This window comes from Mastigoproctus giganteus, chromosome 11, assembly GCF_048544385.1.
Source record: "Mastigoproctus giganteus isolate SK-2022 chromosome 11, ASM4854438v1, whole genome shotgun sequence".
Classification (NCBI taxonomy): domain Eukaryota; kingdom Metazoa; phylum Arthropoda; class Arachnida; order Uropygi; family Thelyphonidae; genus Mastigoproctus; species Mastigoproctus giganteus.
In genome coordinates this window covers 386,816-407,902 of record NC_143585.1, presented here as the reverse complement: position 1 = coordinate 407,902, position 21,087 = coordinate 386,816, and the positions used below count along the sequence as shown (strand labels likewise).

Sequence of the window (21,087 nt, the reverse complement as noted above, 5' to 3'; positions counted from 1 at the left end):
ATTTTGGCTGAAGCTATATACACTTGCTTTCTTGCCTGATATGCCTCTGCTAATGCAAATGTCTTATAATGAGGAATTTTAGCTTTCTATATATTGATTAGAACTTGCATGTCACTTGCACTTTAGCAAGACTTTTGTGGATATATTGGATGTGTGTTTGCTGCATCATCATATTAGGCCACAGAGAGAGAGAGAGAGAGAGAGAGAGAGAGAGAGAGAGAGAGAGCAATACTCTTGATATGATTATCAGCTGTGATCTCTCATGACTAATAATCTGCTGTTAAGAGAACCACTATGTGACAGTGATTGTAGTTTATTGAAGTAGGATTAACCTAAAGATGTAACTACAATCAGGATTAAAGGAAAGGGTTTTTGCTTTCATCAAGGTGACTGCAGTGGGCTTGCACAATTTTTGAGTTCTATATGTCCACACAAACTGATGATGTTACCATCAGAAAATTCTGAATGGCACCCATTCAGGAAAGTAATCGTAGAAGCTTCTAGACTTTTCATACTGGTTAAGAAATACTTCTTGGCTTAGACCTAAATGAATGTTGAACTGATGTGACTTGTGGCATTGAAGAAAATTGCTTGAGATGCTTATTAATTATCAGGTTATATGGAAGCTTTTCATAGATATAAATTAGTCTACAGTCAAGTCACAAAGGAGGTTAAGCAAGCTAAGGCAGATTACGAGAAATCTCTGGCAAAGAAAAACAGCAAAGACTTCTTTACTCATCTTAACACTAGAAGTATAGGAATGAATCACGGTAGTCAAATTTTTTGAGTTAATGTTGATGATCCTGCTCAGGTTACTATCAAAATGAATAGGTATTTTTCATGTACATTCACACATTATGAATCCTTTAGGAAGGGGATGCCAGAAGTTTATGAGACTATCAGTGACCTAATGATTTAGTGATAACTGAGATGAAAGCAGAAGAGAAATTTTTGAAGTTAAACGTGATGTAGCCTAGTGGTCAGGAGCGTGAGTGCAGTAGCACGCACTCTGAGTGGACCAAGGCTCGTGACTGCTAAATACGATTGCCATTTGTATTGATGATTTATTGTAAACTCAACTAACCTGGTGGTTGTGCCAGAGTATAAACAAGAACACAAAAAAGGCAATTGATGTGAATGGAATCTGTCCAATTATATTAAGGGAGGCAGCAAAGGATGTAAGCAAACCCTTAGCTAAAATTATGAGAGGATCTTTTGAATTCGTGGAGATCCCAGTATACTGGTGATCTGTGAATGTATCCCCAACTCACAAAGGGGATCAAAGAGTAATTACAGATCTGTTAGCTTAACATCTGTTGCAGAGAAAATAGTGGATTTGCTGGTTAAAGAAGTAGTGCATGTCACATTTAGTCAGGAGTGCAGTTATATTTCTGACACTGTATAGATTTATTAAGAAGCCGATGAAGCTGACTACAGAAGCCGATGCGCCAACAACTACCAAAAAAAAAAAAAAATAATAATATCCGATGCAGAATTCAGATAAGTTAAATATTATAAAAAAAAAAAAAAAAAAGAGAGAGAGATAGATAGCCTATATGATGATCTAAAGAAAGCTCACCTAAAAAAAAAAAAAAAAAAAAAAAAAAATGGAACCATTTAAAACTAGTAAGGACTGGTTGAATAAATTTAAAATCCAGGGAGAAGCCGCAAGTGCAGCTCAAGGAGCCGAAACTTTCAAAAAAGAACTTGTTAAAATTATTGAAGAGGGGTTATTATATGTTATACTTCTCAACAAGTATTATTATTAGTCATATGGTGCAAGGAAGCCTGAGGCTTATGCTGCACCAGCCAAAAAAAAAAAAAAAATTCCCTGATTTACCCTGTGTGTGAGAGAGACAGAAAGAGAGAGAGTGAGTGAAGTAGAAAGGAATCACCAAGAAACAGAAGAATGATGATATCCAGCTCAGGACCCTGTGTTTGCCAAGCCCATACTCATCAGATGTGAACTCCTGGGATTTAACCTAGGTGAAGCAGGCCTTTTTGGAAACAAATGCTTAAAAGAAGTTTCACATTGAAAGAAGAGAAAAGCATGCCAGGTTTCAAAGTGGCGAACGATTGGTTGACTTTATTGTTGGGTGGTAACGCTATGGGGGATTTAAAATTAATACCCCTTTTAGTTTACCAGGAAGAGGGCCAAAGTACAACCTAAAATCAACACATTTTTCATGATTAAATTCATCAATTTAGATCAATTAAATTCATGATTTTAATTGGAATTTTGATACTAAGTAGTTACCACATAATTATATATGTATGTAATGCAGAATATGTTATATGTACACATATTTGAATATTAAATATTTTGACTGACATTTGTGCATCTTTTCACTACCATTTATTATTGATTAGGAAAATATCCTATGGCACCGACCACAACTCACAAATACATATGTTACCTTATGGGAATGCTGCGCTCACTTAGCGCTCTATTTTTCCTGAAAGAATTATCAGCGTTAAGTGGGGGTCACCTGTGTTCCATACATAGTGGCCACTGTGTAATCTGCATTAGTTGCAATAATCAGAAGGGTCTTTGGTGTGGATTTGGTTTCATTAACAGTTCATTTTTTTCAAAAGGTTATAATAGTTATTTACATGCATTTTTGGTAATGTTGTATTTACATATCTTTAAAAGAGATGTGTACATGTAATTCAGTCATGTAATGGGTGTATCAGGTTTATTTAATTGCTGTATCAGATTATTACTAAAGTGATTGTGCAGTTAAATATCTTATTAAGGAGCTTGTGTTCATTAGATTGCAACCTGTTTGAGATGATTTTAAAATCTGTCGGTCAGTCGTTTAGACAGTATTTTTTAGTGTACCTAGTTGAGTGTTCAGTAATGAATCTTGTCTTAATTGATGTATTGTTTCATACTCTGTATGTGTTATTGTATAACATTAATTAATTAATATTAGTATTGAAAAAAATGATGCAAAGAATCAAGTTTATATGGTATCATCAAAAAAAAAAAAAAGTCTTCATTTTGGCTATCCTTTTACAATTTGTTCAATATTTCTTTAAATTTATTTAGGTTTTTCCATTTCCACAGTACTAGGTGTTAAGTTTATTCTAATAATAATTTCTCTTTGGCAGAAGGTAAACTTCTGCTCACCTATCTTGGAACTATCCTTTTTCAGTTTAAATTTGCCTGCTTGTGTGTTGTGGGAAGGATAAAAGTGATGATACCATCACATAGTTTTCCGAATTCTTTTAAAGCCTTGAACACCTCAATTTTTAGAGATACAGTTTATACAAAATTTTTATATTGTTTTTCTTTTAAATAGTTTGCATTATTATTTCTCAAAAGTTTTTTTATTATTTTAAAGCAATTTGTGCAGTTTTAATACTTTTATTTTTACTTTTTTATATTGTTTTTAATGTAAAAATTATATACTTTACTTTTGTTTGAGTTTTAATTATTCTTATTTTCGTATAGGCTCAAGATATCGTTAGTGAATTGAAAATGTTCTTGAATGGCATTAATAAAGGAAAGTAAGTAAAAATAAACTGAAGTTATGCAAAGTACGGGAGACTCCTGCCAAATTTGGTGGGTTAGATTTCTGCCAAAGTCAGTGATTGTGTATTCTGCAAGGTACAAAGTGAGAGTTGGGGTTGCATTCTAGTACATTGAATGTAGACCTAAAAAAAAAAAAAAAAAAAAACTGTCTACTATAAAAATTAAAATTAATGTTTATATTAGCAACAGGAAAGTGTCATAAATTTTTTCTAAAAAAATTAAATTTTTTAAATTTTTAAAAAATTTAAATTTTGGTTTTAAATTTTTTCTAAAAAATTAAAAAAAAAATTTTTTTTAATATTTTCAATTTTGAAAAGATCAAAACACATTTATTTGTTGTTATATAACAGCAGCAGTCAGTAGACATTTTAACTTGTTATGAACCATTGACATTTTGATCCACCAGTTTTGAACTATTGGCATTTTGACACCTTCTCGTGTTTTGATCTGTCTGCATTTGGTTATTGCCAAACATTAAAAACTTTGTCATTAAAAACATAATCCATTTTTGTTTTTGGTGTTGTGACAATTTCATTGCCTGCCAGCAAAATGTGACTGCTCTAAAGATACGTAGTGGTGATTATTCAGTCAGGGGATGTTTATCCTTTATCATTTGGACACTAAAAGGTTCTAATTGAAGAGTATATAGAGCATCATCATCAGCCATTTTCAATCCACTGCAGGATGAAGGCTTCTCCAGCAACTTTCCAGTTCCTTCTGTTTTGAACACTGGCCACCCACAAACTCATGAATTTCATCTATCCATCTCTGCTTTTGTCTTCCAGCTTTTCTTCTAGCTCCTCTTGGGTACCATTCTGTTATTTTCTTAGTCCATCTGTCATCATGTCTTCAAGCTGTGTGTCCTGCCCAAGACCATTCTAGTTCTTTAGTTTTTGATAAGAATGTCCTTTACTTGAGTTTGCTGCCTAATCCATGTGTTTCTCTTCTTATCTAACAGTTTGATTCCCAATATAATTTGTTCCATTCTTTGCTGTGTAGTTCTCAGCTTCTCTTCCATTCTTTTGGTGAGTGCCCAAGTTTCACTTCCATAAGTCATGGTGGGGAGTATACATTGGTTCATTATTTTACATTTCAGACAAACTGGGATATTGCTCTTCAGTATGTGACTATATTTCCTGAATGCTAAAATTTATTCTTCTCTTGACTTCCAGCCATTTATCATTATTACAGATAATAACTTGTCCCAGATAAGTATGACTCCACCTTTTCAATTACTGCTCCTTCAATCATTATTTCCGTTTCTGTGGCATACTTGTTAATCATTACTTTTTGTTTTAGGCAACTAGAGGGAGTAATACACTTAATTTGATAATTAGCATTAGCATTAGCAGAGCAAAAAAAAAAAAAAAAAAAAACCCACTTCCACTTCACCCCTCTGTTCGTTCAAAATACCTAGCCAGCTGAGCCTTAAACTTATTTAGGCTATCAACCTCCACCACAAGGGATGGAAGTCTGTTCCACCAACCAACAACCCGCTGGCTAAAGGCAAATTTCCGCACGTCTATCCTACATCTGTCTTTCCTCAATTTGAATTTATGCCCTCTCAGGTGATTTTTCTGAGCTAGAGGAAGAATCCCATCAGCATTGAGCATGCTCAAACCATTCAAGGCTTTATACACCTCTATCAGAGCACCTCGCTGGTGCCTAGTGTCCAGACACTAATTTGCAAAATTTAAGCCTTTCTTCGTAAGAGCACCCCTTTGTTCCATTCACTAATCTTGTTGCCCTTCTCTGTACTCGTTCCAGCAGCTCTACATCCTTCTTGAAATGAGGCCTCCAGACCTGTATACAGTACTCTAGGTGTGGCCTGACCATTGCCTTATACAATAGAATAATCACCTCCTTATCCCTGCTGGAAAAATTCCTGTATATCATTGACAATATTCCATGAGTTACTCTTGCAGCCCGTCTGCACTGCTCAGAGAACTTCATATCTGCCTGCACAACCACCCCCAAGTCCCTTTCATTCTCTACCACTGTCAGTGTAGTACCACAGAGTTGATACTTCGCTCTGGGGTTGCTGTTTCCCATGTGTAGTACTTTACATTTGTCAATGTTAAACTTCATTTACCACCTTTCAGCCCATCTGCTCAACCTTTGCAGATCCTGTTGCAGCAGCATAGTGTCAGTAGTGTCCTTGACAACCTCTAAGCAAGCCTCTAACCCTGCCATCCTTTGTATCATCTCCAAACTTGGACATTAAGCTTGATATACCATCATCAATATCATTTATAAATACAGAAAACAATAATGGACCCAACACTGAGCCCTGAGGGACTCGACTAATAACATTAGTCCACGAAGAGCAGGTCCATTGATTACCACTCTCTGTCTTCTCTCTCCCCTCAACCACCCCATTATCCATAGCAGCAATTTGCCTCCAATGTCACACTGCTCCAATTTGTGTAGCAGTCTTCCATGTGCAACAGTATCAAAAGCCTTTCTAAGATCCAAGTATATAATATCAAAGCTATTCCCTGCATCCAGTTCTTTTGTGACTGCATCATAGTATCCAATCAAATTGGTCAGGCAAGACTTCCCCTTAACAAAACCATGCTGTGTCCGAGCTATAACTGAAGTCTTGTGTAAATGATTCTGCAGTGCTTCTTTAACCAGTGCCTCCATTAATTTTCCTGGAACAGAAGTTAAGCTCACAGGTTTATAATTACTTGTGTCAGCCTTTGATCCTCCTTTGTGAATTGGGGTCACATTTGCACATTTCCAGGCTATGGGTACCACCCCTGAGTCCAAAGAAGCTCTCATAATTATGGCTAAGGGTTTGCTTACTTCCTTTGCTGCCTCCTTTAATATAACTGGATAGATCCCATCCACCCCGGGTGCCTTTCTTGTGTTTATCTTCAACAGTTTCTCCTCCACTTTACTCCCAGTTATTTCAAGATTCTGTAGCTTACTGCTAGAGTTGAATACACCTCTGGCATTCCCCTCGCTGAATAACTCTTCATGTGTGAACGTTGATGCAAAATATTCATTTAGTTTGTTAGCTACCTGAACAGGATCATCAACAGTTGACCCATCAATATCAAGTGGACCAATCTGATTCATCCTCTTCCTTCTAGAGTTTACATAAGTAAAGAACTCTTTGCTGTTTTTCTTTGCATCCCTTACCAAGGATTTCTCGTAATCTGCCTTCGCCTGCCTAACCTCCTTTGTAACTTGGTTGCATATCAACTTTTATCTATCATAGGCTTCTGTGTCATGTGTTAATTTGTAAGTATCCCATGCATTTTTCTTCTCTGCCATTTGCCTCATTAGTTCATCTGACATCCATTTTGGCCTAAACCTTGAACAATATTTCTTAGTTGGTATGTAAAGCCTAGTAGCTTCCAAGATAAGTTCTTTGAATGCTTCCATTTTGAATTTGCTGTTGGTAACATCATCAGTTGGTCCCACTGTATAGAATTTAAATACTGTCTCAGTCCATCGTAGTCGCCTTTACGGAAGCAATAACCCTTCCCTTTACCCCTAATGGTAGTTACCTCTTTGAGTAAATCCACTTCAGCACACTGTGATCACCGCCACCTAGTGGTTCATTTATCTGCAGATTCTTAATGCATGAAGAATCACTGCTGATAATCAAATCAAGAGTATTACTCCCTCTAATTGCCTCCCGAACATGCTGATGTAGAAAACAATCATCCAATAAATCCACAAAAGCCCTGCTAGTGTGTGAGTGACCAGCCCCGAAATTCCAGTCAATATCTGGGAAATTAAAATCTCCCATTATAAGACTCTGATTTACTGGCCCACTCTATTTCCCTGTACAGTTTCTTATTATACTCATCAGAGTCATTAAGCCTATAGCACACTCCTACTCTCAATTTTGATCTCCCAATGCTTATGTCACACCAAACTGACTCAACACTGCACTGTCCAGCGATGTCGACTGGATTCACTTCCTTGGTTTTTATGTGTTTCTTAACTAATAGCATAACCCCTCCCCCCTTCCTATCCTGTCTAACCTTTCTGTAGACGTTGTACTCCCCAAATTGCAGTTCTACATCCCTTATATCTGTGTGACACCACGTCTCTGATATTCCAACAATATCTGCCTTTGATGTTTTGAGCAATACCTCAAATTCATCAAATTTATTTACTAAACTCCTAGCATTGGTGTACACGCAAGTATACCTGCACCTGTTTCTATTCTTAACACAACCCATGTGTTTACTTGTACCGTAATGGCTCCCAGCAGTCTCTGAAATATCATGCATCTTGTTTTTCTGGCTTCTGCTCATTCTAATAGAAGCAGTGCAAGAATCTCTTTCACCTCTGCCAGTGGCTACTGTCAATCTATTGGTCTTTGTCTCCCCCCAAGCTAGCAGTTTTCCGACCCACCTAACACTGCCTCGATAGCATCAGCAAATATTCTTGCACCCTTTCTATTTAAGTGTATCCCATCCCTGTAGAAGCAATATCTCCTGTTAACAAGTACAGTCCAGGCTGAAAAAAATTCTACCCCTTGAGCCTTGCACAATCTTTCCAGGGCCGAATTGATCGACAAGGCTCTCATCATATACTCCCTCCTATCGCGTCTGGGCAGAATTGCAGACACTTTCAAATTCAACCCTAATTCTCGGCTTTTGTTCAACAGTGACCTGTACTTGTTAAGTAATTCTGCTGGTCTCCTACTCTTAATATTATTAGTGCCAACGTGTACAACTATACCACCTTTTGTGCCCTTAAAAGATGATATTCGCTCTACAACGTCATCAACCTTCGCCCCTGGCAGACATACCCTGGTCCTGTTCCACCTATCCTTTTTACAAAGCATGTTCCCCGTTTCCCTGACAATAGAGTCACCAACAACTACTAGTTCCTTCGGCACCAGCGCATTCTGCCTTGGGGGTTGTCTCTGTGTCACCCGATGCCCAAGTGCAAGCTCTGGCATTGATGTGGGCAGCTGAGAGCTTGATGGGCCCCTCAGTCATCAGTAAAGACTTCTTTACTTATGTAAACTCTCGATGGAAGGGGATGAATCAGATCGGTTCTGATTACTGGAACAAACATCCATATGTCATTGTAGAAGTTGTTAGCTTAAATAAATTCAAGGCAGAATTAGACAAACATTTGGAGCGAATGGATGGGTGAAATGGGAAAGGTGTTTTTTTTTTTTTTTTGGCTGATGCTGTATAAGCTTACTTTCTTGCATCATATGCCTCTACTAATGCTAATAGTATGGTTATAGCTGACTATGTGGAGTGCCTCAATCCATGAGCACTGGCAGTAATCATGCAAATAGTTGATGGTTTCAGTGTCGCATCTGGGATTAAGATTATATTGCTGGACCCAATAAATAACTTTGAATGCTCTGCTGTTACTGAATGTTATTGGGTTGAGCAACATAATCTTGATCCCTAATGTGACATTGAAAGCTTAGACTATTCATGTGATTACCTCCAGTACTTATGGTTTGAGGACTCCACATAGTCAGCTGTAACCATGCTATGAATCATTATAGGGGAGTTCACATACAACCGATTATGGAGTATGCCATTGTGCAGTGCTGGCATTTCTTATGCATGTATTCCTTACCTATTATCTCAAAGTACTTATCACTGTATGCACTTCAGTGTGTGTGTGTGTGTGCAGTGCAAATTCAGATTCTTTTGTGCATTGGTAGCACCAGAGTTGATTTTATCATCATGCCCAGTCATCTTCTGTTATTTTACTCAATATATATACATATTCAGGACACTATATATGAACTAGCTGATGAAGGGACACCTCTCCCCAAAAGCTTCTATTTTATTGCTTTTTATTTATATATATTTTAATGCTTTTATTTTATTTTATATCTGTTTTAGTGCTTTATTTATTTGTTTATTTATGTTAATAAAGTTTAACTTAAACCAATCTGTTAGTTGTTACTAGAAATTATAGTGGTACTATTCATTAAGGTAACATTTTAGGAACCTTGACAGAAACCCATCCTTAGAACATATGTAGGCCATTGCCAAACTCCTGTTTGCCAAATGTCTCAATTCCAATTACATGCAGTTGGAATATCCAATCTTGATATTCAGCAAGAAATGTTCTACCACTTAATACATAATAAATATTTTAATAAATAAGCATCACATTACAAACCCTGTATCAGGTTCTTGTTTATTTGCATAATGGGTAAGAACACTTAATGGGGTCGAAAACTTAAATAAGTTCAAGGCAGAAGTAGGCAAGCATTTGGAGTGAATGGATAGGTGAAATGGGAAGTTTTTTTTTTTTTTTTTTGGCTGATGCTATATAAGCTTGCTTTCTTGCATCATATGCCTCTATTAATGCTAATGCTAAGAGGGATTACAAATTTGGCTTCCTCAAACTGCTGACATCATATCATAAGTGTAATTAGTCCAATGTCTAGTGTTATCAATTTCCATTAATCTCAACTTAATTTTGTTATTGTGAAGTCCATTCCACAGTTTCCTTATGTATCCCCTCTTAATTCTGTTTAAAGCAACTTAGCTGAATTTTTTGATGTAGAAGGCTACTTTTATTTTTACTTGTCCAGTTTCTTTTCTCCCTATTACCTCCAAAGTTCCCCTCTGTTCCCCTCTATTGCATTAGAGGGGAACAGGTATCCTCTGTGTTATCAGACACTCAGCCTAAAACACTGATGGATCCAATATCTCTCTATTACAAAAGATTTAGGAGAAGTCCGGTTGGCCTGCCTCCCTAAAATCCACTCATGCACACTTTCTCGATGGTAAGCCCAAGTTCCTATCATTGTATGCCTGGATGGACTTCAGTGTGTGGTGTGCCAATTCAAATTCTTTGGTGTTTTCTTTGCCATTGTGTTTGTTGTGTTCATGTGTGTGCTTCAAATCTTGTCATCTTGCCTATGTATACCTTATCACATTTATTCTTATTTTAGTAATTACATATTTTTTATTATAATGTGGATCTTTGAACAAACTTTACCTTATTTATCAGTTTTTTTTTTAAATAACCCGAGACCGTAATATTTTATAGATTCATTTTGTTTTTTTAATATGATTCCCATGCATAAAAAGTATTGGCAAAAAAAAAAAAAAAAGAATCTACAAAAGTATGATACTCAGGTGATCTTTAACCCCCATTAACAGGATGGGAAATTTGTTCAAAGCTCTGACACCAGATTATAATAGAAGACATGTAATATACAAAAAATAAATGTGTTAAGGTATACAGTAAAATCTGGAATATACCATAAAATATAACAGATATTTACAATAAAGTTAGTATTTCCTATTAACCATTAGAAAGACACAATATGTCCCTAGCAGCCTATGTGTCGTTAAATTCCAACACAACAACAGTAAAATCTCGGTTTATACAAAGTACTCGTTTATATGAAGCACATACCATTCCCTTGTAAAAGGATAGGCTTTTCTATGTAAATATGTTTGTTTATTACAAAATTTGTTTAATATGCATTACAAAGTTTGTTTTCACCCTGTGAGAAATATTGTTATTTTGTACGTTTAATGCAAATCTTGGCAGTTCAATTATTGCCTCTAGCCACCAGTTTATGCTACAATGTAAGTGCACTCTGAAAAACATCATTGTGAAGGATGAGCTGTTAAATTAGCAAAAGAATGAAAACTGCTTTTCTAAGTTGTTTACATATACTTCCTCGCTCCCCTTGGGATTAAGGTCATTTGCAATTGTTATGCCAGTTCAAAGAGTTTTTCTACAGTATAATCTATTTTTTGTGCCATTTTATCTGAGCTAATTGGAACTTGTCTTTAAAATCCTTTTTTAGGCTATATATATTGCATTAGAGGGGAACAGGTATCCTGTGTGTTATCAGACACTCAGCCTAAAACACTGATGGATCCAATATCTCTCTATTACAGAAGATTTAGGAGAAGTCCGGTTGGCCTGCCTCCCTAAAATCCACTCATGCACACCTTCTCGATGGTAAGCCCTGTTACGTCACTTAGGTGGCAACGAACGTGTAGAGTGGTTCTCTTCAAGACGCCTGGTCAGCGTGAAGAGGAAAAGACCAAACCCTCCAGCAATGAGAGCACAACAATACAAATGGCCCTCAGTCCCCAGCAGCTTTCACTCTCCCTCTTACGGCAGCGAGAGGATCAGAGTGGAAGCAGAGGGTGCTAAGAATCTCTGGGTACGACCAGGCTGCCATGCATGGAAATTGAACTTGGCCTGTTATAACGTACGATCACTCATCGGTGAAGACAGGATATCAGAGCTGGAAAAGGAATTAGAAAATGTGAATTGGAATACCATCGGTATGGCTGAAACAAGAAGAAGAAATGAATCACTTATACGTTTATCAAGTGGAAATCTGCTGTACACCAATGGAAACAGTGAAAGGAGTGAAGGTGGAGTTGGGTTTCTGGTCCATAAAGATTTTAAAAACAACATTTTGGAATTCAAAAGTACATCACCAAGGGTGTCAAGACTAATACTCAAGATTTCTAAGAGGTACAAGCTAAAGATTATAATGATTTATGCACCAACATCGAGCCATGATGATGAAGAGGTTGAAGAAATGTACACTGAAATTGAGAGTCTTCTAGATGAGCAGAAAACCTACTACACTCTTATTATGGGGGACTTCAATGCTAAGGTTGGAAAAAGGAAAAACAGCGCAGAAAGAGGAACTATAGGAAATTTTGGAATTGGTGAAAGAAATAAAAGAGGTGAAAGACTTGTGGAATTTGCAGAATCTCAAGGAATGTCAGTAATGAACACTTTTTTCAAGAAAAGGGTGAACAGAAAGTGGACATGGAAGAGTCCAAATGGATTAACAACTAATGAAATCGACTTCATCCTCACTAACAGAAGATATATTTTGAATGATGTTACCGTCCTGAATAAGGTAAATGTTGGAAGTGATCACAGAATGGTAAGATGATATAGATGTAGGAAAGGAAAGGAAAAAACTGACTCGAGTGAATAATACAAAGGTCTTTGAAATAACAGAGGAGGAGAAAAAGCAGTATGTACTGGAACTTAAGAACAAGTTTGAGCTTCTGCAGACTGCTCAGGACCAAGATATCGACGAGGAATATTACAACTTTCTGAAAGTGATAAAGCCCAAAAAACCTATAGGGAAACAGAAATCCAAAGAAGAAAAAATTAGTCAAGAAACACTTGTCATGATGAACCAAAGATGACAAATGAAGAGCAAGAAAAACACTGACAGGGAGAAAATTGAGTATACTGAGTTTTGCAAAGCCATTAGAAAGAGACTCAGAGAGGACATAAGAAGATTTAACACAAGAAAAGTAGAACAAGCATTAAGGGAAAACAAAGGATTTAAATCAGCAGCCATGAGCAGTAATACAGAAAGACAAATGATACTGAAACTGAAGAATAGCGATGGTGTACTTATAAACAGCAGAGAAGGCATAATTCAAATAGCAGAAGACTACTATAGAGAATTATACAAGGAGCGAGGGAATGATACCAGCAGTGGGGAAGATGGATTGCAAAGTAGCAACACATACGACATACCCGATATTCTTCCTGATGAGGTAGAACATGCATTGAAGAAAATGAAGAATTGGAAAGCCCCGGGGGAAGATGAAGTTACTGTAGAGTTGTTAAAATTGGGAGGAAGAGACATAACACAAAAACTGGCAAGGCTCTTCACAAAATGCATTAGAAAAGGTATGATGCCTAAGCAGTGGAATAATGCAATCATCGTTTTGCTGCATAAGAAAGGAGATAAATCAGAAATTGGAAATTATAGACCAATTAGCTTGTTATCCCATATCTACAAGTTGTTCACAAGGGTCATTACTAACAGATTAGAAAGAATACTTGATGAGAATCAACCGAAAGAGCAAGCTGGCTTTAGGACAGGATTCTCAACTATGGATCACCTTCACGTAATATCACAGCTAATGGAGAAAGCAAATGAATATAAAACACCATTATGCCTGGCATTTGTTTATTATGAAAAGGCATTTGACTCCATACAGCATAAGGCAATGTTCCGGGCACTGGAAAGACAAGGCATAGATACTCCATATATTATGATTTTGAAGAAAATATATGAGAGTGCTACATCCTTTATTAGACTAGACAAAGATAGTAGCAAATTTAAAATCGAGAAAGGAGTTCGACAAGGAGACACTATCTCCGAAACTGTTTACTGCTGGCCTTGAGGAAGCTTTCAGAAGATTAGACTGGTCGCAGAAAGGAGTCAATGTGAATGGAGAGTACCTAAACCATTTACGATTTGCAGATGACATTGTGGTCATAAGCCACGATCCCAAAGAATTAGAGGAAAATCTTTATCAGTTATGCACAGTTAGTAAGGATTTTGGACTAAAGATGAATATGGCTAAAACAAAAGTAATGATGAACAAGTATGCCACGGAAAGGGAAATAATGATTGAAGGAGCAGTAATTGAAAAGGTGGAGTCATATACTTATCTGGGACAAGTTATTAGCTGTAATAATGATAAATGGCTGGAAGTCAAGAGAAGAATAAATTTTGGATGGATAGCATTCAGGAAATATAGTCACATACTGAAGAGCAATATCCCAGTCTGTCTGAAACGTAAAATAATGAATCAATGTATACTCCCCACCATGACTTATGGAAGTGAAACTTGTGCACTCACCAAAAGAATGGAAGAAAAGCTAAGAACTACACAGCGAAGAATGGAATGAATTATATTGGGAATCAGACTGTTAGATAAGAAGAGAAACACATGGGTTAGGCAGCAAACTCACATAAAGGACATTCTTATCAAAACTAAAGAACTAAAATGTTCTTGGGCAGGACACATAGCTCGAAGACATGATGACAGATGGACTAAGAAAATAACAGAATGGTACCCAAGAGAAGCTAGAAGAAAACCTGGAAGACAAAGGCGGAGATGGATAGATGAAATTCATGAGTTTTTGAGTAGTAAATGGATGGCCAGTGCTCAAAACAGAAGGAACTGGAAAGTTGCTGGAGAGGCCTTCATCCTGCAGTGGATTGAAAATGGCTGATGATGATGATGATTGCATTATCATTCAATATTTTTAAAATTTTGCATCTTACAATTCAAGTAGTAAGCGGTACAAATGGTAAGTTACAACTTACCATTTGTACCACTATTGTATCGGTGTTTTGGCACAAATATCGTAGTGCAGAGGACTAGGGTTTTAATTGTGATAAATATGTAGTTCGAAGATTCTAATTACTTGTTAAGCCTATACCTTTTTTATATTTAGCTAAGGAATTTTTACTTTTTAGCAAGGATATAACTAATTTATCACTGCAATCATTACAATATACTGTAATGTATATCTTGAACTTAACCTAAGGTATAACGTAAAACTAGATAGTGTCGTATTGTCAGTTAATCAATTAAATCGTAGTTAAACAGAAATCATGCCCCAGACTAGAGCAGCAAAATGACACTGAGACAAACCAGAGGGGGCGATTCTCCAATGCCTCACAGCATAAAAAAATGTGCAACTTGTGAAATGTTTGCAGACTCTGTATCAGGACATGATCCAGCCAAGGAGGATGTCTTTGTGTATGCTAGATGCAGAGAGCGTGATGAAATTAGGTGCCAACTCAGTGTTCTGATGAGAATTTATGAGAATTTGAAGAGTAGGGTAGATGCCCTAGAGGGAATTAAAATGAGGCCCATCAAGCTGTCGGCATCCCAACCGAATGCCAGAGCTCACTCTTGTGCATCTGACAACTTAGCGGCAATCTTCAAGGCAGAATGCGCTGGTCCCACAGGAACTAGTTATTGTTGGTGGCTCTATTGTCAGGGATACGGGAAATATGTTATGCAAGGATAGGTGGAATAGGACCAGGGTAGGTCTGCCAGCGGCAAAAGTAATGACGTTTAGAGTATTTATCATCTTTTAAAGGACAAAAGGTGATATTGTTGTACAGATTGGTGTTAATCTAATTATATTAAGAGTAAAAGATCTGAGGACTTACTTAACAAGTTCAGGGCAATGTTCACCAAAAGTTGAGTTAGGAAATTTTATTGTGTCTGCAGTTTTGCCCAGACACAATAGGAGGGAATATATGATGAGAGCCTTGTCAATCAGTTCGACCCTGGAGAGAATGTGCAAGGCTCGGGTAGAATTTTTCTCATCATGGTCTGTGTTTGTTAGCAGGAGAGACTGTTTTTATAGAGATAGGATACATTTGAATAGAACGGATGCAAGAATATTTGTTGAATATTGAGGCAGTGATATAAGTGGGTCACAAAATTGCTAGCTTGGTGAGATACACACTCTAATAGTTTAATTATAGCTGCAGACAGAGGTGAAAGCGATTCTTTCATTCCTACTATTGGTACTGCAGCAACCTGGAAAGCAAGGTGTCCAGGATTTCAGGCCTTGCTATGGGTACTCATGGAACAAATGAATACATGTTAGGGTAACCAAGAGTAAGGGTACACATATCTATACTTGCATGTACAATAATGCTAGGTGCATCCTAAATAAATATAAATTTGAAGTACTCATTAAGTTGTCAAATGGAGAGAGTGTAGGAATAAAGGAGACGTGGTATCACTCAGATATAAGTGATGCTGAATTTGAATATGGGGAGTACAATGTATACAGGAAGGAAAAAAATTAAATTTGAAAATTTTTAATGTTTTAAAACTTTCATGCACTTAAAATTTTAAAAATTAAGTGTGCAAAATTTGAAACATTTTGTATGCATATTTTTTTATTATATACATAAATATTATTAAAAAAAACAAATTATGTATATTGCTACTATTTGTTACTTCTGTTTTTCAGGTATATTTCAAAGCTTATATCAAATTTGGTGTGCTTCACAGTTTGCGAAATCAGAAACAACATATCTTGCTTCCCACAGTGAGTGGCAATCTGAAGAGAAATTGAGTTTTGTATAATTGCCTTCACTCTGTGAAAACAAAAAAATGTTTCAAAAATAACTTGGATAAGAATGTAGTTGCTTATTTTACTAGTGGGAGAAAAATAAAATAAAAAAACAAAAACAAGAAACCTTAAACAAACACAGTATTGGTGTTGTCCAGTATTATGCTATTCTTCAAGCAAAAAAGCCCAATAGTTGCAAAGAGTGTGGTGGGTAACTGACAAGTTCTTGCATACAACTTCTATATGACAACCATAAAATATCACTCCAGAAAGTATTGTAGTAAAAGTTTGGCTATTTCTAGGAAAGTAGAAGAAATTTCAGATTTTTATCATTGATGAATAAAATTATTTTTGAGGACACCTGTCAGTTACCTGCTGCTACGACTAGGTTAATGATAATGACTATAAAGCGTTTAGGGCTGAAGCCTCAAGCTATGGAAAAGTCTAGACTATGTATAAGTATAGTGCAAAAGCATCAATAATATATAGCCAAATCTGAATTAACAGAATGTTAGCAAAATGGCATCGTTTTAAGTTATACTCTACTTTCAAGTAGTGCAATATCATGGCAACTTGTTGTGAAGGTATTCACAATATGAGATATAACTTAAAACGATACCGTTTTGCTAATATACTGTTAATTCAGATTTGGCTATGTATTATTGATGCTTTTGCACTCTACTTATACATAGTCTAGACTTTTCCATAGCTTGAGGCTTCAGCCCTAAACGCTTTATAGTCTAAAAACATCATACACCATCAAGCATCACTCATGTACCACCCACTGAAGAGGGGCCAAATAGCCCTGAAACGGCACCAGGGGGAGCCTGATGATGTCCAGAATTTCCAAGAATATGTAACAACACCCTTCTCCACAGGGGAAGCATTGCCTATTCGAGGAATGTATGAGCTTTGAGTGTGAGTTGAAGGAGAAACTGTCCCTTTCTTCCTTCAACAGCATTTCCTTCCTCTACCTATCATACTATCACCTTCCTACATCTTTATCACTTTTCTAAGTCTAATAGGGATAGTATGAGGATAACTGAGAACTTTATCCCATACCATATTTCAAAACGGTGCCATCTGGGTGGTGGTATCCATCTGAGAAAAAGTAACATTAGTCTTCCTCAGGTGAAGCATTACTTATTTGAAGTAGTGCAATATCATGGCAACTCGTTGCGAAGGTATTCACAATATGAGATTAACTTAAAACGATGCCGGTTTGCTAACATTCTGTTAATTCAGATTTGGCTGTGTTATTATTTATGCTTTTGCACTATACTTATACATAGTTAATGATAATGTTAAATCCATGCACCTCTATGATTTCCTTCAAATATTTATAGAAGTATATAGCAATGAATTCTGGAAGAAACTTTATGATCACCTGATAGAAATATTTGTCATTTCAAGGTATGTGTACGTCTTGTTTGGTCTTGTAGCTCTTACATATCAAATAGTTTAGATTTTACATCTTCTAATACTCTTCTGAGTAGCTTGTAATAAATATTTTTAAACAAAAAACATGTGAATATTGTCAGCTTGTATCACCATACCAGTTTTATTTTCTAAATATTTATTAAAATGCAGTTGAGGTTAATTTGAGACATTCGTTTTTTGCTTTTTAACTTTTGGATACTTGTGTAATTAGTTGCTAAAATTGAACATAAGTATTTTTACAGATACACTGAAGTGCATAGACTTCCACCACTTCCAGACCATCCTCCCCCAGAACTTCCAATTAATGGTGGGTCCCCCAATCCTAATGTGCGGGAACAAGTCAATATGTTCAATGCTGCTGCAGCTGCTGCATCTAATTCATGTAAGTTATTTATTTTAAAAATGTAAAATGATTATTAATGAAGACAATGAACATTTAAGCCAATTTGAATTAAATTAAGAACAGTTTAGCCGAGTGGGTGATCAAAGATGTGAATGCAACAAATACCACTCTGTGCATATAGAAACAATGAAGAAAGATGGGGAGAACCAGATTAAATATAAGGGTGTTGCAGAAGGAATATGTATTAGATAATAATTTGAAATAGATTAATTAAATAAATTCATAGAGGGGCATAAATTCAAATTGTGGAAGGATGTTTGCAGGATAGATCTGAGGAAGTGGGTAGTTTAAATAAATTCAAAGAAGAACTTGAAAAACTATTTGAAAAACTGGTCTAAATTTATTCATAATACTAATTATGAATAAATTTAGACCAGTGTCATCACTCGTTAGTGCTGAAGCTAAATAATGAAATATCACTTTTGACACCAGCCACAACAACAATCCCAAGGGCTCACATCTGATGAGTATGGGCGTGTCACACTGAGGGTACTGAGCTGGATATCATCATTCTTCTCTTTCTTGGTGATTCACTTTTATTTCTGATCCTTGTTTTCTCTTTCTCTCTCTCTCTCTCTCGGTAATTCACAAATTTTTTTTTTTATTTATTTTTTTTTTGGCTTGTGCAGCATAAGGCTCAGGCTCCTTTGCACCATATGACTAATAATAATAATACATGAAACACATATACAAAAAAAAAAAAACAAAAAAAAAAAAAACAGTATCTTGTTGGAAAGGATGCAAGACAACAATGGTTACAAAACCACAGAATTTCAAACATTAAATCAGTGCATTACCAGGACTAGCAAATAATTTATCAGGGCATCTGTGCTATAGATTTGTATAAATTGGCCTTTATCGAGTTAATTAAAACATTTGAAGTTAAGCAAACTCAAAACACAAAATGCTAAAAAATAAACAAAGCAGTTCAATATGTTATATATTCATCTCTAACAGGCATATTCCAACTCTAACAGGCATATTCCAACACTTTAGTGTTGGAGAGAGTCTTTTTTTGGCTCATTTTGAGCTCTTTTGAGTAAGTAGTTATTAATCATCTCTTTTTGAAAAAATATAGTAAACTAAGCCTTTTTTTTTTTAATATAAATTTAGAAATTTTAAAACATTGCAAACTTTCACTTATTGCTAGATAATTAAGTGAATGACGACAGTTTTTTATCACATGTACAGTTTGCTTTTTTTGTGTATTAGTATTAGCAATGGCCACATGGAAACCTATGGCTTATGCTGCACCAGCCAAAAAAAAAAAAAATAAAATAAATAAAAATAATCATAATAATAAGAAAAAAAATAATTAAAAAGAGAAAAGGAAATAGATAACCTATGCATTTCCCTCCTCCCATAGATAATTATCCAGCTGACCATTGAATTTCCCCAAACTGACAGCTACCACCAATGTAGATAACTTACTCCAGTAATTTATAACTTGCTGGCTAAAGTAAAACTTCCTGCAATCCAGTCTAGGGGCCATAACTTGAAATTATGGCCCCTAGTTCTAGAATCATTTATAACCGTGAAAATTGTCGTCATTCATTTTACTTATGCCTCTCAGAGCCTTAAACACCTCAATAAAGTCTCCTCTAAGGTGCCTAGTTCTGCTCTGCAACCCATATATTCGAAGTCTTTCCACATATCGATGCAATTTCGCCAATCAGGCCAGGTGAGTTACCCATCTTTGGACCCTTGCAAGAAGCAGAATGTCTTTCTTTATGTCCAGTCTCCATATTTGAACACAGTATTCAAAGTGTGGTTTAACAATAGCCTTATATAATGGGATTATGATGTCCTTATCTCTACTAGCAATTGTTCAATAAATCATTGATAGGACATCATGGGCCTTCCTTGCAACCTGTCTACAATGCTTGGAGCGCTTCGTCTGACTGTATCATAACATCCAAGTCCCTTTCCTTCACTACTGGCTTTAGTTCAATTCCACTAAGTGTATAAGTTATTTTGGGGTTACTGTTCCCCAGGTGTTAATACTTTCCACTCTACTGGATTAGCATTATATGATGCAAGAAAGCAAGCTTATACAGCATCAGCCGGAAAAAAAAAAAAAAAAAAAGCCTTCCCATTTCACCCATCCAGTCACTCCAAATGTTTGTATAGTTCAGCCATACATTTATTTAAGCTGTCAACTTCCACAACAACAGATGGAAATCTGTTCCACCATCATGGGCCTTCCTTGCAACCTGTCTACAATGCTTGGAGCGCTTCGTCTGACTGTATCATAACATCCAAGTCCCTTTCCTTCACTACTGGCTTTAGTTCAATTCCATTAAGTGTATAAGTTATTTTGGGGTTACTGTTCCCCAGGTGTTAATACTTTCCACTCTACTGGATTAGCATTATATGATGCAAGAAAGCAAGCTTATACAGCATCAGCCGGAAAAAAAAAAAAAAAAAAAAGCCTTCCCATTTCACCCATCCAGTCACTCCAAATGTTTGTATAGTTCAGCCATACATTTATTTAAGCTGTCAACTTCCACAACAACAGATGGAAATCTGTTCCACCATCAGTTGCCCATTGGCTAAAGGCAACAGGTAGTTGAATGCTATCCGCACATTTATTCTACAACTGTCTTTCCTCAATTTGAATCTATGTCCCCCTCAGGTTCTTAGTCTGAGCAAGTAGAAGTATCCCATCAGCATTGAGCCTGCTACTCAAACCATTCAGGGCCTTATACACCTCAATCAGATCACCTCACAGGTGCCTAGTCTCCAGATGCTGCAACTTGCAGAACTTAAGCCTTTCTTTGTAAGTGCACCCCTTTGTTCCTCTCACCAATCTTGTTGCCCTTCTCTGTACTTGTTCTAG

The 21,087-nt window shown here is 36.3% G+C and overlaps 1 protein-coding gene across 4 annotated transcripts in view; it reads left to right on the top strand.

Moving 5' to 3' along the window:
- The window catches only part of LOC150077632 (epidermal growth factor receptor kinase substrate 8-like), a 432,910-nt gene that overhangs the window by 250,691 nt on the left and 161,132 nt on the right, over positions 1-21,087 (top strand). For all 4 annotated transcript variants that reach the window (XM_090384186.1, XM_090384185.1, XM_090384188.1 and 1 more), the window contains 2 exons: positions 3,458-3,513; positions 18,088-18,227. In XM_090384186.1, coding sequence (XP_090240312.1) covers positions 3,458-3,513; positions 18,088-18,227 — 196 coding nt within the window. The remainder of the gene's footprint in view (positions 1-3,457; positions 3,514-18,087; positions 18,228-21,087) is intronic.